The sequence below is a fragment of the Ciconia boyciana genome, chromosome 9 (assembly GCF_034638445.1).
Source record: "Ciconia boyciana chromosome 9, ASM3463844v1, whole genome shotgun sequence".
Lineage (NCBI taxonomy): Eukaryota > Metazoa > Chordata > Aves > Ciconiiformes > Ciconiidae > Ciconia > Ciconia boyciana.
The window spans coordinates 28,328,816-28,344,873 of NC_132942.1; the positions used below are offsets into that span (position 1 = coordinate 28,328,816).

At 34.4% G+C, this 16,058-nt stretch overlaps 1 protein-coding gene across 11 annotated transcripts in view; it reads left to right on the forward strand.

The window, feature by feature from the left end:
- RPGRIP1L (RPGRIP1 like) overlaps positions 1-15,291 on the forward strand; it is an 82,223-nt gene extending 66,932 nt beyond the window's left edge. For 6 of the 11 annotated variants that reach the window (XM_072871888.1, XM_072871884.1, XM_072871892.1 and 3 more), the window contains 3 exons: positions 2,294-2,378; positions 9,068-9,201; positions 13,074-15,290. In XM_072871888.1, coding sequence (XP_072727989.1) covers positions 2,294-2,378; positions 9,068-9,201; positions 13,074-13,177 — 323 coding nt within the window. In that variant the 3' untranslated portion in view covers positions 13,178-15,290. Of the gene's footprint in view, positions 1-2,293; positions 2,379-9,067; positions 9,202-13,073 lie in introns of all 11 variants that reach the window. The other 5 variants (XM_072871893.1, XM_072871889.1, XM_072871890.1 and 2 more) reach the window with 1 other exon arrangement.
- Positions 15,292-16,058: the final 767 nt, after the last annotated feature.

The following is a 16,058-nucleotide window of genomic DNA, read 5'->3' on the forward strand; positions in this document are numbered from 1 at the left end:
TGTTAAGGCCTTGCATCAGAAAACATTGTTGTAAGTCTTTGTGTTTATTCCTTTTCTCCATTAAAGCTCAACGCGGTGAGGCATTTTCTTCTTCATCATTGTGATGAAACTCTGCTTCATCACGTAGTCATTTAGTTTTGTAGAAAGTGAACTATGAAAAAAATATGCTATAACAGAACTAGCTATGTTAATGTTTGGAATTGCAGTGATTTTTAGCGAGATTCCAGGGTCATAGTAATCTTCAGGTTTTAGTGCTTCTTTAGGACAAACTTTAAAATTATAATTTTAGGTGCAAACTGTCACAAGTTAACTTTGAATGATTTTTACAATTAATTGGAGAGAAATATGAGATGTTCTGTGCCTTGGAGCAATGTTCTAAGTTCAAGGCAGTACTAAGGGGTGATATGAAAGCATGTTATTCATCAGGATCTAAAAATATATTTTCACTATGGTTAATCATTTTCCCCAGACTTGAATGGAGTTCTTGTACTGAATGTTTTACTTGCTAGTCTGAATTTTTCCATTGAGTGAAATGAATTCGAAGTCTTTAGGTTTGTAAATAATTTCCATTTAAAACGGTTTTAGATACAGAAGTAGTAAACTTAGGAAATTCCATTTGGGATGCTTATGGCAAAGAGAAGAATCTGTTGATGTGGCAGCTCCTTTGAAGTTCTTTGGCTGTCCATCTGTCTCCCTGCTGCCTCCCCATCACTTCCTGTGGTGGCCCCAGGAGCACTTGGCCATGAGAGTAGCACATGTGGGAAGTCATCCACATGCCCAAAAGAATAGCAGATGGCAGTAACAGCTTCTTTTAACCTGTCTAAGAAAGTAAGAATATTGTGGGTAGAAACTAAGGATGCCAAGATAGAGCACCAATGCTTTGCTTTCTGTTAGTAGAGAAAAAGGTGTTAAATTGCAGATTCCTTTGATTGAATGATTCAGATAGCAATTGTAATGGCTGTTTTCTGAAAGTAACTAATTTCTAATAGCGATTCTTCTGGCTAGGTCAGAGCTGAGGAGCAGCTTCAGAGAAAACTGGAGAACCAGTAGCTCTGGAAGGTGTGCTTCCTAGAAGGACTTTTGTAGAGATATGTCCCTCAATAAATCCCTCTTCAAGGAGTTAATTATGAGCCTTCTTATCTCTCTTTTGTACTCCTGTATTCCAATACTCTCTGCTCCTTGGTAGAATTGGTAATTTCTGTTTATATGGATAAATTTATTTTGGATAGTAGAAGACAGTATGAAATACGTTAAAGATTTCTGTCAGCACACAGGAAAAGGAAACCTTAATGTGATGTGGAGAGTGAAAAAGAGCTTTTTTTGAGTACAGTGGCAGAATAAAGTAGAAGAGAGTGAATATTAAAGACAGACAAATTTCTAGCTCCTCCTCCTGCCCTCAAAAACAAATGAAAAATGTTCTGAAGAGCTATGTTTGTTTCTGAGAGGGTATATTCATTCTAGTTCTGTCCCAGCAAAATTTTTTCAGCTGCATTTCTTACTTCAAAAAAAAAAAAAAGTCATTCCTTTAACCCTGTTTTTCAATTTTTGCATCCTGAATTTTTATAATCTTTCACAGTAGTTTACTGATACTTGTAGGCTGATACCATTTGCAAGAAAGCAGCTACTTTCTTAATATAAGATGCCCAAAAACTTCTGAAAGAATTTCCTAAAAACCTGTTTCTCATTCTTTTATTGTTTTTTCCAAACCAAGGCTATTTTTCACTGTGGGTCATATTAATAGTACAAAAATTAAAAGCTGGTCCTTGTGTTTGTATTTTAAATTACAATAATAAAAGGCTTTCAGAGCACTCACACACACTCCCCAGGCTGTGGATTTTCTCCAGTCCATTGGTCTAGATGCTTCTCTTATTGAAATATTGTGGCAGGAAAGGAGGATTAAATTACTGAGGCTGTCAAAAAGGACAAGCACTCTGCCATACGTTATCATTATCACTAGCTTCCTCAGTGGAAGAAAATGCAGTAAATCACTTCAAATACAAAGCAATAAAGACCACTGGCTTTTAAAATCATGACTGCTATTGCCATTAACAGAAAATGACAGCTATGTGGCATGCTTAGATGCTGCTTGTATCTTTTTTGACAGTGTGCACATAAACCTGCCAGTGACATGCCATTAGATCACATGACCTTTCAATTTTGATTCTAATATTGTTGCTTTTCCTTAGGAAAGACAAGGGAAAAAATGTTTATTTTTCTTTGTTCTTCATACTCTTTCTTCTAAAAGATGAAAACAATTGATAAGTAATTATATTAATTCCGATTTGCTTTGCAGTGATACATGTGGATAAGGCAAATAATCATGCAAGAAGAGAGTATCTCAAGTCTATGCTTCTAAAGCCAGATCTACATACTGACAGGTACATATTAGTGCCAAAAAACTCTATAAAAAGTCTTTGTAAATAATGCTTATGGTTTGCCTTGTTGTTTGACTTTATTGAGGAGGTATCCCTGAGTAGTTAATACATGACTAACTAACTAGAGAAAATTTTGTTTCAGCTAGGAATGATACCTATATTCTGATGTGGTGATTGATCTCCATTTCTTCCCTGAGTAGCTTTGTGTGGCATGGAATATTGGAACCTCTCTTAATGTTGTTTTAGTGCTGTGTTTTGGTTTTGTTTTTTTTTAAACCTCATTTTGCAAAAGAGAGATTCTATCAATAATTCATTTGAAAAGCACGTATCTACCTGATGGTAGAGTTTGTTTCTTTCTGAATTCAGAGTACTAAAAGGAGTGTAACAGCTTCAGAAAGTGTTCCTTGGCCCTACAATTTCCAAAACCATATATAGATAGATAGATGTAGCAGGCAGCTATTATATGTATACACATGAGAGAGAGTATGAATTAGTCTTGTCCAAACTCATAATAATAAATTTGTTCTTATACAAATTTTTTGAGCTAGCATGCACATTACTTAGAGAGAATGAATGACATACTTTGATTCTGTTTCCTCTTGAAAGTCAATCTTCATTAAAATGGAACAATTATTAATTTAAAGATTCATTTAATTTGCAGAAGAGTAGAATACTGCTGATTGTATTTGAAGTGTAGGAGTTACTTGTAAATCTTTTAAATACGTATTTATTCACAAATCACAGATTCACTCTGCAGTAAGAGAGTGATCTCTCTTCATTCTATTTCCCTTCTAAAGCTGAGTTTCATGTCTTGGCCAGAAAACAGGTTTTACTGGAATGGAGCAGGGAACACCATGAAATGATTACTTGTTGGGATGGAAATATCATACCAAAACATTCTTAGGTTTGGAGATTTAAAAAAAAAAAAAAAAAAGTCTTCACTTAATAAGAAAGCAGAAGACTGACTTTACCATATAGATTAGGAAAGTGGATAACATGTTCTACTAAGAATTTAACAATACTGAGGACAAAATATTCTTTTTTTCCTGAGGGATAATTCAGCAAAGGAAAATAGCTAGTCTGTAGGCTTCAGTTTCATCTCTAAATACTTAGATATCTATACAAAATATTTAACAAACCTAAGGTTAAAATAAGGTAAAATAACAGCAGCGAGCTTTTTCCCAGAACAGAAGCATTCATCTTTTACGTGTGCCATCATGGTACTGACCTCTGCGTTACTAGGTAGGTCGTTTTCTGCATTTATCAGTGTGCCTAGTTTGGTCTGTGGTGAAATTTCAATTCTGTCTTGACTAAATAGCAATGCAAGAAGTTCATCAGTAGTCCAATTCCCCACTTTAGCCTAGCAAGAGGACCACCAAGAAAGAAAATTTATGGAAAGATTCTGCCTATACACCAACTCTATGCATTTTAAACCTGGCCTAGTTATATCTTCAACACATGTTTTCTATCACAAGCCTTACAAACTAATATCAGAGATTTTTCAGCTGAAACAGGAACTGAACTAAACTAATGCCTTAAAGCTTAGGAAACCAAATTATCAGAATATAAATATCATTGAAAATTGCCTGCACATGGTTGGTTTAGCCTGACACTTTATTGCTGTTTGTGCTATGCTAGATTATAGGAGCATAGATAGTGTTTTATGTATATTGTGAGGTGTATTAAGTGAGAGTGGCAAAGGTGTATTAAGCTTTCAGGTGAACTTTCTCCCTGTCACAATTAATGTTGTTAGAAATGATACTCATAATGATTAGGCCCACATTAGAACATAAATAAATAGATACATCACATGCTATTTTTGTCTTCCAAAAGGAGAGTCACTTTAATGAATGTCCCTTGGAAAAGATAAATATTCTCAGGTGTTAAAAGAGATATTAATATAATACATAAAATTACTGCTAAGCCAAAGTTGCAACTATAGGCTAATCCTATAGTTGAAACAGGAGCCAACTTGGCCCTAAAAATAATGAATTTCACAGCTTTATACCCTTTTAGTTTATACTTACAAATAAATAAATGTAGATTGACATGGCACTTATATGGAAAACTATGTTTATTTGTTGGGAGTGGGGTTTACTGTTCATTAAAAGGTAAGATTTCAAAACAAAGTTGATTTTTCTTTTCTTTCAATTTCATTTCTTGATATGGAATCATTGTAAGTGTTTATTAGAAATGTTGATTTATATAAAATCTAAAATATATGAGCACGAGGTAGTAAGGAGACTAGGAAGACTGTTTGAAATCCTATTTAGGTTAGTAATTGTTGCATACCACAAAGATGGTTCTTCTCTTTTGACAAGCATTTTTGTCTTTATCTACATTTTCAGACAGATAATGTCTCTATCATTAATATGAAAATTTTGTCAAAATACTTGCTTTTTCTTATAGCTGTATTGTGTGACATGGGTAGCCTTTTTGTTTTGTTTCTTTTTCTGTATAATAGGGATTCAAATTACATTTTTTATTTATGTTAGGAAGCTATACTTACTAATATTTGTAAAACTTCGAAAAAAGAAAAAAAGATACAAAATTATTATTTTTATTTTATCATCTGAACCCAATAGTTATTTACTTACATGTTCAAGTCTTTAAACTGGTTAATAACAGGAGGCATTTCTGGCAGTCCATTTAACTTATTGTAACTGTCTCATAGTTATCTTTTATTCTTCATCCTGTTTGTATTCCACTGTTGCCTTTCAGCGTTTTAAGAGTGTAGAAATTTGGGTCATGTAGAGAAACTTACCTGATTCCTCATGCCAGATTGTACTTGCAGTGCTTGCAGACCTGGCGATAGAGTATATGCTCTTCTGACAAGTGTCAAAAGAGACATATGTGAAGAATGGAGGAATCCATTCTTCTAACAGTCACCCTGCTGTGATAACAAGAGTGAACAGGTTTATGCAAGAGGTTTCCAGGCTGATCCTGACAGGTGCATCATTTCTTGGTAGGAAATGATTGTTACTCCAAGAAACTGACTATGTGAAGTCACTGTTCTCCAAAGTAGCAAAATCTATGCATCCATGTTATAGGAGTATAGAGCATGTGTACCGTGTTAGCTTCACATTAATATACTGTATTAACACACAAGGTGTTCTCCTTGCTGCTTAAAAATGACTGATCTCTGGAATAAAGAATTAGACTCAAATTTGCCTACATCACAGCTTTGTCCAGGCACTCTAAATTCCCTGCTGGTGATAATACCTGTAAGTGTTATCATAACAACAACAAGAAATATTTTTTCCAGGTTTTTCTGCTTCATTGTAAAGCGCATTATAAGCTTGAGGCAATTATTATTTTTTACTTTTCTTTTGACCCTTTATTAGCAGACGAATTTCATTTAGTTCTCTAGTCTTTCTTGCAGTGGTTAGCAAATATCTTCCCACACAGTACTTTTAACAGGATGTCAAGATTTCTTCTTATTCTGTCAGTAGGCATGGGATTCCCACAAGGAAGTGAGTACTGATACCTCGTGTTATAGAAAAGAAATGTGGAAATGAGCTAGAGAGAAAGTCTAGGATCCTAGAGAGACATATAGGAGAGGAATGCTATACATAGCTTTATTTATGTAAGAAATCCTAGTATGATTTGATATTCCAACTTCCATCAAAGTTTCTTACATAACTGAGGCACTATTAAGGTAAGATGGAACACTAGCTGCACATTTGTGCATACTGTGCTGAAGCAGAGTGAGGAGGCTGTTCATGTGCAGTATGCTCCAAGGCAATGTAAACTGTGTCTTTTTAGCCAGTTCAACCTGAAAACAAAACTCTTGCAATTTTTGGTAAATGAAGAAAGCAAGTTAAAGCATACTGAATATCATATTTAAATATTTTCTAAACTTAAAGCATTTGTAATATTTTTAAAAAGTACAAAAGTCAAAGTGATTGTGGTACCATTCTTGCAGTCTACTAGTTGGAGTATTCCCATGGGATCCAGACTTCAAATCTCCTCCTTCCTGATTAGCAGCAAAGACTTAATCTAATATCATGATCTTTTAGGCATATTGGAACTATAAGGTGTTAGAGGTGCAGTTCTTTTGATCTGTTTTATTGAAGCTTGCTCTATTCATGTAAAATACTTGAATATGATCTGACCCAGAAAGGGGACCAGTCTGAATGACTCGACTTTGCCTATAAAGGTACTGTCCCAAATGTTACTAGGCCTGCTTTTAGTTTATGCTTTAGTGAAAATTTTAGTAGTAGTTGGTACCCTTAAGTGATAAAACTAATCCAGCACTAATCTTCTCCTATCACTGTCTTAACTGCTAAGCTGGTTTCTCCAATTGATTTCATTTAACATTGACACTGAATCGTAATAAAACAGATCTGTTCCCAATACCCAACAGTTTTATAATTTATTCTTAGAATTTTTAATTTGTTTTTATTTAATTTAATATTTATCTAACATATCTAAGTATTTCTTTCTTTTTGATTGAGCTTTGGCAGTTTTGCTGCTGCTTAGCTCTGTGCCAAAATCTTAAATTAGATCCATTATACTCAATCAAGCCACCTGCTGTTGGAAATAGCGGTGATATTTTTCCTTTTTTGCCTCCAGAAATTTTTTTTTAAGACACATTTTCAATTTTCAAATTTCAATTCTCGTTTTAGTGACAAACAAATATTTATGTATATGTTTTCTATAATATTTGATAGTAAGAGCCAAGCACAAAAATAAACTACTATAAAAGCATATTGTAGTTGTTGTTATGTTTAAAGTCTTTTAGGAAGATTTGATTATATTTTGTCTAAGATATCCTTTCCTGTAGACTTGGATTTTATGCAACTTGATTGTTACTAATTTGGAATTACGCTTATTGTAACATTTTTAGGCTGTAAAGCTTACAAGCGTTCACAGTTTAAACAACATTGCCAAGACATACCAAAAAAGTAGTTAGCTCTGAATTCCTCTCGTTTTGTCAGTCTCGGTGTTTTTGGCCCCAACACAAGCCACTAACTCAAGTCAGCTCCAGCACAGTACTGGAATTATGTCTTTAAAAGAAAAGCCATACTTGAATGCAATGAGTGTAATTTAGGTTCACAGAAGAAATGCAAATATTTTGTATAGTTGTTGGGCTTAGACATTTGGGAAGGACAAACGGGCTGTGTTCAGACAGCATGGTAAATACTCAAAGGCCTTTGTGACCAGGCTGTACTCACAAGTAGTTTTTTATGTGTAAAACAGGAACAGAATAATGAAGATAAAATATGAGATGTATTCGTCAGAAGGAACAAGTGCAGGACAAATTGCTGTGTAAAGTCCAACTTTAAATAAAGAATACACAAGACATTAGAAAGATACTATTTTGAGAGAACTGCCTTTAGGTTCCTGTTATTCTTGTGGAATGTGTTCTTGGCTAGAATATGCTCTCCAAGTGTCTAAATGAAGTGTGAAAATTCTCAATAACTTTCAGCTAAATATTTTACACTTGGTGTTTGGAAATACTTGTTTCATTGAATATGGCTAGTATTTCTGATATCAGGAAAATGTTTGATATGGTTCATCTTTCTCAATTATTTATCTCGTCTCCCACACCACTCAATGTAAAGCCAAGAAAATGCATGGCTTAAAATTTACTAAGGCTAGATCTAAATTATCAAATGGTGCAGACCAGAGAATCTCTAGCAAAGCAGTTGTTGCTAATGATCTGATATTCACAGTACATATGTTTTTAGGATTATTTTGAGAATTCAGAATACTAGTTTATCCTACTGACTGAATGTCTATTGCAGTGGAGTGCATTAGGGGTAGGTACTCCTGGAGCACATCTTCAGTTTAGTTTAGTCCAGTCCAACAGGAATCCAATTAACATGTTCCAAGACTACTGTGCAAATAAAGCACCATAACTGGGGACAACTGAGAAGTTTTACTTCATAAGCATGCTCCACATCAAAGCTGAAATAATCATACGGGTTCATCTTATGTGGCCTGACTGAATTAAAGTAGTTGAACTTTTTTGACAAGTTTATGGTATTAAAAGGTTTTAACGAACAAAACATTATTAAATTTAATCTAAACCTTCCATTATTGCTTATGAATTTGTTTTTATTTCTTCATATCAAATAATTTGCAGTAAAAAAAAAAAAATTAAAAACAAACAAACAAAAAACCCACCAAAAAAACTTCTAGCTATATTTTTAGATATTTTATATAAATTAGTTTTGCTGTAAAAGCTTCAAAGTACATAGATATAATCTTGATTTTTACCTATGGGGGGTAAACATAAATTATGTGACTTGAACAGTTGATTCATCAGCTGAGCTAAACAAACTTACTAGTTTCAAATGTGAAAAAGTCTTTAATCCTTAGACTGTTCTGCCTGTCACTGCCATATGAACAAGAATTGTGCCACAGGGTGGTGGGGAGGGGGGAGAAAAAGGAAATAATTCTATAAGCCTGCAGATCTGTGGTTACAACCTCTCTGTCCTTCTAGTACTGCTAAATAGTGCTAAAGAAGGAGGGAAGATTTAAAAGAAATGGTCTCAGACTATTCTTGTCATGGAAAATGTTGAATATAATTGATGAAGAATTCTGGTTTATGCTTAACTGGTAAAATAGTGTGGGTTTTGCCTTTTTTTTTCTGGTTTTTGAGTTAACTTTCAACTCTTTTTGAAGGTAAAATATCTTTGGTTTTTATTTTTTGTTTTGTTTTTGTTTTGTTTTGTTATGCTTAGCCTACGATTTACAGTGGTCAGTGATCCCCCAGAAGATGAACAGGATCTTGAATGTGAAGATATTGGTTTCACTTATGTCAGTTTGAGAGAGATACTCCGGAAGCAAAGAGATATCATTGAGCAAGATATTGATGGTAAGTTTTAGAGATTACTTTCTTGTAACCTTTTGTAACCTAAAAATTATTTGTTGAATTTCTGCTTTTCTCTGCAAGCTTTATAGTGCAAGTAATCGTTTGACATTGTTTCAATAAGAAATTCTTTAATATTAACTAATGGCTTCCACATTTGTTTGCAAAAGTCTGCAGAAACTCTGTACTCTTGTTTATTCCTTAAAATCTGTTTTTTTTTAAAAAAAAAGCATTCCCAGCTCATAGTAATTAGTTTATAAGAACTTGCAGGACATATCCACTTACTATACTTCTCTATTTTGTACAACATGTTTCATGCTAGTAAGACTATAAATATATATTTTGTTGTTAAAATTTATGTCAGTAATTCTGTACTGCTAAGGTCTGTATCTTATTTGAAATTATGTTATAACCCCCAGAGTACCTCAAGCTTGTGTCCTTGTCATGGTTTAACCCCAGCCAGCAACTAAGCCCCACACAGCCACTTGCTTACTCCCCCCCGGTGGGATGGGGGAGAGAATCAGAAGACTAAAAGTGAGAAAACTCATGGGTTGAGACAAAGACAGTTTAATAGGTAAAGCAAAAGCTGCGCACGCAAGCAAAGCAAAACAAGGAATTCGTTCACTCCTTCCCATCGGCAGGCAGGTGTTCAGCCATCTCCAGGAAAGCAGGGCTCCATCACTCGTGACAGTTACTTGGGAAGACAAATGCCATCACTCTGAATGTCCCCTCCTTCCTTCTTCTTCCCCCAACTGTATATGCTGAGCATGGTGTCATATGGTCTGGAATATCCCTTTGGGCAATTGGGGTCAGCTGTCCTGGCTGTGTCCACCCGCAACTTCTTCTGCACTCCCAGCCCACTCGCTGGTGGGGTGGGGTGAGGAGCAGAAGAGGCCTTGACTGTGTGTAAGCACTGCTCAGCAGTAACTAAAACATCCCTGTGTTATCAACAGTGTTTTCAGCACAAATTCAAAACATAGCCCCATACTAGCTACTATGAAGAAAATTAACTCTATCCCAGCCAAAACCAGCACAGTCCATATGAAGCCTGTATCTAAAACAATATGAAATACTGGTGGCTTTGGTTAGGTATCAGTTTAGAGTAAGCAGCCTTCTGTAACACTGTGACTGAACTTTCACTGTGACTCATTAAAGCAAGGTGAGGTGAGTAGGAGGTGTGGAATCTTCCATTTCCTGGGGTCTTATGACAGCATTTTTATAACGCGGATAAGAAGACTCAAAGGCTACCCGGTGGTAAAGTTCAGGGAAGAAGCTGAGAGTATCCGTTATAAAACAGTTACTCTCCTATAACGGTAAGTGAACCAGCTTGATTACTAGATGCAGTGCACTCATGTTCACAAAGGTACTTTTTGCAATAGCAAGAATTCTGGTTAGCCCTAGTAGAATGCCAAGCTAATGTGACTTTGCTGCTTCCACTGCTGTGTCTAATTACCATACCTTGAGTGATGGGGAGCCGAGTAGTGAGGGAAAGAAATAGGCTTGCTTATCCATTTCCATTATCATGCGTGATTTGCATCCATGCTGTAGCTAAAATACTCAAAGTATGCATCAAAGTTCCAGGAACACGATAAGGAAAATTCTAAGAAGAATCAAATTTCCATACCCTGGAAAAATAATATACAGATTTGATGCACTCCTTACTGTAGCTGAACCACTCAATCTTTCTCCACCAGTAGTTTTTCTCCAAGTACTTGTACGAAAGCACATCTCCTCCAAAAAGGTATTTCATAGTCTTTCACTGGAAAATTGTTTTTGTTCTGGATTTGATGGCCATAATTCCCATTTTGTCATAATTCCCATTTGGTAGGATTGATTAGTGATATAAATATAATTTTGTACCCTTCAAGGTCACCTTTCACAAAACTCTTAAAACTCCTAATCATCATCTGAGATAATAATTATGACAGGAAGGCCTGTTTTTTGTTACTAGTTGTTGTTCTGTCAAAAAGTAATTGTTACTATGTAATGACAACTACTTCAATATTGTGAGGAGCATTTCTTCCCTGAATCATTAGACATTTGAAATAATTTTTACTTTATGTACATTATATGTATGGAAGTGATATTAATAGATAGAAATTCTTATTCTTATCCACACTTCTCGCCTTCCCTGCAGATGCTGTACAGGTTAGATTTTTTTTTATTGCATCCATAACCATATTTTCTGAAAATTTAGAACTTTCAGAGAATTGAAATGAATTTTACATTAATATATGTCAGATCATGGCAAAAGTAGAATAAGTCAGTATATTTTCTTGGACGAAGTCATTGTAAAAGGATCTGTTCTTAAGATCTGGACACAGGCTTCAATTAAATGTAATGGCACAATAAATAGAACTCCTAAATAATATTGTACACATTCTCTGAGGTGGATATTGGTTTGAGGGAAAAACAATAAACCTGGACACAGGGAAATTCATAGGACGCTACCACATGAAGATCTAATCATTCTTAATTTAGATACCATAAACTTCCTTCATTCTTTTTGAGGACTACAAGCATATATATCTCTTGTTCCTTCCATTGCTGACTGTGTGACAGTGGCCTATGTGAAATTTGAAGCAATTAAGTGAATGGCTAAGCAAGAGGCTGGATGAAAAAGAGTATAGACAAGACATATAACAGTATGTCTCAGAGATAATATGACAATATTAAAACTGAGAAAATACGATTAATGTTATCTCCTGATATCATTAATTACAGTTATCCTAGCATTCTTATAAGTACAAAGAATAATGTCCCCTGAAGTCTGCTCTTTAAATTGGCAGTTCACTGAGTGGTTTGGATATACAAAATGGTTTGGATCTCTGAGAATAGCATCCAATCTGTCCTATAATAGCTCTTTCAACAAAGTAAATGATGGAAGGTTTATCCCATGTTTTTCCTTCTCCAAACCTTTTCTGAGCTGTTCCAGCGGCCTAGAAGTTGTAGCATGCAGTATCATTGCATGTCACAGAGTACTTATCCCAGTTTATTTAGTAAATACGTAACCTTGCCATTTGTCTGCTGCATAATTTGCTTTGAAAAGATGTGCTGTCAAGATTATTTGTTTTTATTCAAATTCCTTCTAGAGTCATGTTAGGCAGCCTCACTGCTTTTTATGCAGGATTGGGAAAGAGCCTCATTTTTGACTGTTAGCAGCATGTTTTTAATCACCACAGCAGAGATTGTGGCCCTCTGGGCTTACTTAGATATTGTAAAAGACTGCAATTTTAAATCATGTTGGCTAATTTCTGTAAAATAGAAATTTTAAATACTACTTTAACATACCCACATACACAAAGATAAAGGTAGTTAAATAGTTTAGTCTAGGGGAAATACCATCTTTGTCTATGCTATTTTACAACACATAGAAGCCTGGTATTAAAATAATTTTGCATTGCACCAACTGGAAAAAACAATTTACTATTTAAATACTAATAACTGTCTAGGCTGATTTGGGACCAGTCATACACGCAGTGTAGAAAATGCATTAATTGGTATATTTTTTACTTAAAACTATTTATGAGTATGCATATATGTCTTTAATAGAGTTTTGAACATCTATATTTACATATTGTGAAAAACACTTGATTTATATAGGCAATTATCATACAGGTAATTTTCTTTATTTCAGAGTTAATTCCAACACTGATACTTTTATTGATGTACATTCTAGTTCTTAGAGTGCTCAATTTCTAGAAGGCTGAATGCCTGACCTGGAAAATTTCTTTTTTTTTTTTTTTTCCCCCCTCCCTCTTTTTTTAAGCATATGCTAGGTGCCTTTTAATCTGTCCAAATGCTAAGGAAAATTATCAGAACAAAAGCAAAACCTTAAATGAAATTGCTAATGCTGTTTTCTGATGTTTCCTTTCTAGTTTTCGATTCACAAGATGATAGTGCAGTAATTGGAAAGCTCAAAGTAACAGTGGAAGCCCTCCACGCGTTGCGTTCAGTCTATGAGGAATGCAGAGATGACTAGGAGGCATGAAAGGGAAGTTTGCCTACAGAACTGTTCCTTCTCCCAGTGTAAATAAATGCTTGATAGTGCTTCAAAGATGAGATCTTTGTAATTCTTACAGTATATTTAATGTATAATTTATATGAAAAGGACGCTTGATTTGTAGTTGTAAAGTTTTGTATACTTTTCAGTCTGTTTGTTTTTATATTTCCCCCCTAAGGCTAAGAATCGCTCCACAATGGACAACATCTTGTAAATAATTAATACCTACATGATTGAATGATGTGCTTTATTTGCATTTTCAAGATTTTCTCCTACATAAAACAGTAATAAAAATTCAAGTCAAATTTTTAATTTTTAATAAAAAACCCATAAGCCTTGGAAAACTGATTAAAAATACTTTTATGTTATCCCTAATCACCCCACTAAATGGAATGCCTGTGATTAGCCTCATTAAGAATTTTATACTGTGAAGATTTTATTAAAAGCAATATATGAAAATTACTTGGATTAATGTGTTAATCTGCCTTTTTAAAATGCTAATATCCATTTTATGCACATTAAATCTCAGTATGTGTTTTCTTTGATGCATGCAGTTCCTATCAATTAAATATAAAAAATGAGGCTAGTTGCAGGACTTATTAAATTACTGCAGCCTTTTTTAAAATAACTTTTACCCTTCTGCTAACATTATAATCAGCTGTTTATGATTATCATGATTTGAAGTAGGGGGAGGTCAGGCACAATCATTTTTCTGTACAGTAGAAGATTTACTTTCAGCCAACATCTGTCAAAGCAGAAAAAGAAGCCATGCTTCTGGCATGAAAAGTATCAGATTTTGCTTCACCTGGTTTGAGCTGTAGGGGCAGGCAACTGTGTTTTCCTTTGTTTTTTGTCACTTTTAGAACTTACATCAAACATATACAATGAATTGTTGTATCTGAATAACCAGTGTCTAGCTTGGAAAGTTAATTTTCCAGCTTTTAACCAATCTCAGTGAAGGATTTAATTGATATTTTTAATGCAGCTGTGAATCAATGCTGCAAAAGGATTGTCTCTCGAGAACGAGGATATAATACATTTCATTTTTTAATTTACTTTTTTATTTGTCATTTTCTTCAAAGGATTTTATAGGCTGTGGATTTCCACTGTTTGCAAACAGGCTATGTTTCTTCATAAGCATATGTAAAGTATTCAGAGAGATAAGTAATTTATTAAAATCTACCTAATTTGCCGTGATATATTAAATCTCTGCTTCAGTGATCACAGACCATTTCATTTAGAGAATTAGGCATTCCCTCTTTGTGTGATTAAAGCTCTGGAAAATGAGTTCTTTGCTCCTATTTGTGAACATTCAAAGCCTGCTAATGGCAAGAAGATGGAATAGATTATGAGACAATTCATTACAGTTCAACAGAAAAAAAAAAAAAAACAGCTATAATGCAGAAATGCAACTATGAATATCTGCATATAGTTTGAACCATCTGTGCTCTAATGGCTTCAATAATGGCTCTTCGTCTTCAGTAGGCTTTGAAATGACATCCATACAATATTAATTTGTTGATGTACATTATGAGGCCAATGGAATGAATATATTCTGACCACAGAAATCTCTGAATTCCAACATGAACCGATGGTTGACTCCATTTTAGGACCTACCATCTTCAGTAGTACTTCTCATCCAGACTTTGCCAATCCTCACAGCATTTCATTCCCCTGGAACGTTTAGGAGGCCACAGACAGCTGCATTCCTAAACCCCTCCATTCTTCAGTTAATGGCCATATGTTTGTTGTGATTTGGGCTGGCGCTTAGTTCATCATTTTGGCCACTATTTCTAGCTTTTTTTGGCTCTGTGCATCTATATTGTCAATAAGACTGTTATTATACGTTACAATAATTTGAAACAGCTAGATTCAACATTGAGATTAACTGAGTGGCTTTTTAGAAATTTAGTTGCGGTATTCTGTCAGGAGGTTCTTATTATTCTTCTAATACTTTGCAAACCAAACTAAATATCCTGCACATAAACAAAGAAGCAAACTGTATTGAGTTTTCATGTGTGACTGTTTACTGACTTGCAGGAGAACTATGTAACTGGTGCCTGTTTCCTTCTGAAATAAACCATGTGGTAAAATTAGAAAATCAGTGATGTTCATCTCACTTAAACATTTACAGTAACACCCTTAGCACTTAATCTTCGCCATCTGAAGTTGAAAACTTAGACACCAAGTGTTCATATATTCATTAAACACAGACCTCTTCGGTAAGTTACTGCAAAAATTTCCAGTTGACATTTGGTTACATTGTGTTAACTGTTCTCAGTGACTCCAACATTAACATGTATAATTTGCCTCAGGTTCCTAAATATATTTCTTTGTAAGGCTCACTATTACTCAGTTTTGGATTTAAAAAAAATAATCTTGATTTCTATTCATGTTTACTACTAAGACAGATATAATATTCAGTGATGATTTTTCCAACAGATGGATTGTATTATCTTATGCAACATAAACATATGAACATACTAGAAAGTTTTGTTCTTGCATTAAGTAGTCTGTATTTCCAACATGCTCTTAAATTCTAAGTCTAAATGCTGCACTGTGTAGGGAAAGTAGAAAATGTAAACTAGTATTATTTTTGTCCAGATTTTAGCTATGAATAGCTTGCAGAAAACTTACATCTATGTACTCTCTAGCCTAAGGCAAAAAGTATCCTTTTTTTGTGTGCAATATGTTAGTAAGCACAATCCTTTTTGCATTTTAAAAAAGGAGCCTTATTAATGCTGGGTACTACCATACTTCAAAATGTTACTTAATTAAAATTAATTTTTGTGGAATAGATAAACTTTTTCTATGGTGTAACTTGGATGCAACAGTGGTCCTGCATAAGATGAATTGGGCG